Here is a 1,917-nt window from a genome sequence, read left to right on the forward strand (position 1 = left end):
CTTTACAATGCCGGTTCAGAGCAAAATGAAATTTTCAGTTTCCGGAGAATACATCTGCGTGTGCATAGTTGGATGGGCTGGAAATGGGGAAATCTGTGGGCGAGACTCGGACTTGGACAGCTGGCCTGATGATCAGTTGCCATGTGGAGAAGAGCACTGCAGAAAAGTTTGTATCTACTTGCCGATAAAACCCGAACCTCTTAAGTGAACCTAATTCTTTCAGGATAACTGCCTTGACCTGCCTAATTCCGGACAGGAAGACGCCGACGGAGACGGACTTGGAAATGCCTGCGATCCAGATCCAGATGGTGATAATGTTATATCGGATGTGAGCACTTTTCCTTCGGCTGCAAGGTGTTTTTAAATCTCATTAATCTTCCATTCTCTAGGATAACTGTCCTTTCCGCCCCAATGCTGACCAAAGGGACTCCGAAAGAAATCCAGACAAAATCGGAGATGTTTGCGACAATTGCGTAAACGTTTACAATCCAGACCAATCGGACATTGATAACGACGATATTGGAGACGCTTGCGATCCCGACATGGATAATGATGGTATGCCGCCTCATTCTGCAAAATTCCAGAAGTTTCCTCATCAACGAATCATATTGCAGGCATTTTAAATGAACGAGATAACTGTCCAAGACACGCCAACAGGAATCAGCTGGATTCGGATGGGGACGGGCTTGGAGATGTGTGCGATAATTGCCCCAGCAGATACAATCCCGAGCAGGAAGATGTGAATGAAAATTTGGTGGGAGATGTATGTGAAACCCGGAATGATATAGATCGGTAAGCTAGTAGGAAATAGGAAGGCACTTCCTAAGGAAATCGTAGGAACGACATTAAAACATCACTAAAACGCGTACAAACTTCGCTGGGGGTTGCCTGACTTGAGTAACTTTAAGCTCGTCTGGCCACCAAGCAATATTGGTGATTTTCGCTGTAGTTTAGACCAAATGTCGATAGCTCTAAGCAAAGCTGCTAGGCAAACCTGCTAGGCAAACCGTTCATTGTGTTTTGAACTGTACACTTAAAAGGTAAAATAATGCCAGAATTAGCGAAACGTTGATAAAACTCGGCAGCGAAAATGGATGAAAGGTAAAAAAGATGATCGATTTCTAGCGAGAGCAGTTCGGAAAACGCATCCTAAGGACGCGCGGTCCGCAGACTACACACTATTACATACACACAAACGGCCCACAGACTCCACACTATTATATCATAGAACAAGGCTTATATAGAAACGACTCTTGCTCTTGTAGAAAGTGTGTCGCTAAAGTGGCGCGCCCTGCTGACTGAGAATTAAAGAATTCAAACAAACCTGCATTATGAACCCACTATACTTGCTTATTTTTAATTGTGTCGCAAGGGGCAGCTGATAATAGGGATAAATGACTCAACTACACAAAAATATATATGTTACTTGTTGTTTATTGTTTATGTAAATACTTTTTACAGATAAAAAAAATCTTTGGAGCATTTTTAGGAACAACTTTAAAACATACGCCTTTTGTGATAGGAAGCCGTGCATTTTCTTCAAGACACCAATAAACAGCTACCATCTTCGCAGATTATTGACGATTTATGAAAACAGATAAGGAAAAAGATAATCTGAAAATATGAAAATATCATTATTAATTTTGAACAGAGGTTTCAGCGGTGAGCAACCCGATGCTATGAACTAGCTCTAATGAGAAAAATATCCTGTTTTCCATTTATTTGTTTCTTGATGAAAATGCCACCTGAATAATAAGCTAAGTGATTTCGACTTACCCAACAAAATATTCACAAATTACGTATTGGAGAACATGGAGAAACGTATCACAATCCAGTATGTGCAGGAAGCATGAGGCACGAAATCATACAACTTATCACAGATTATATCGTCAGAAATGAATAAAATCGGCATAGGCT

At 41.0% G+C, this 1,917-nt stretch overlaps 1 protein-coding gene across 1 annotated transcript; it reads left to right on the forward strand.

Moving 5' to 3' along the window:
* The first annotated feature begins 7 nt into the window (after positions 1-7).
* On the forward strand, positions 8-1,904 carry LOC109534722 (cartilage oligomeric matrix protein-like). Its single transcript, XM_019900489.2, has 4 exons — positions 8-166; positions 224-328; positions 390-555; positions 615-1,904. The coding sequence occupies exons 1-4, from the start codon at positions 8-10 to the stop codon at positions 794-796; spliced, it is 612 nt and encodes a 203-aa protein (XP_019756048.1). The 3' UTR covers positions 797-1,904.
* The last annotated feature ends 13 nt before the right edge of the window (positions 1,905-1,917 follow it).

The sequence above is a fragment of the Dendroctonus ponderosae genome, unplaced genomic scaffold (genome assembly GCF_020466585.1).
Source record: "Dendroctonus ponderosae isolate FM_Combo_2020 unplaced genomic scaffold, Dpon_F_20191213v2 Dpon_F_20191213_1507, whole genome shotgun sequence".
Lineage (NCBI taxonomy): Eukaryota > Metazoa > Arthropoda > Insecta > Coleoptera > Curculionidae > Dendroctonus > Dendroctonus ponderosae.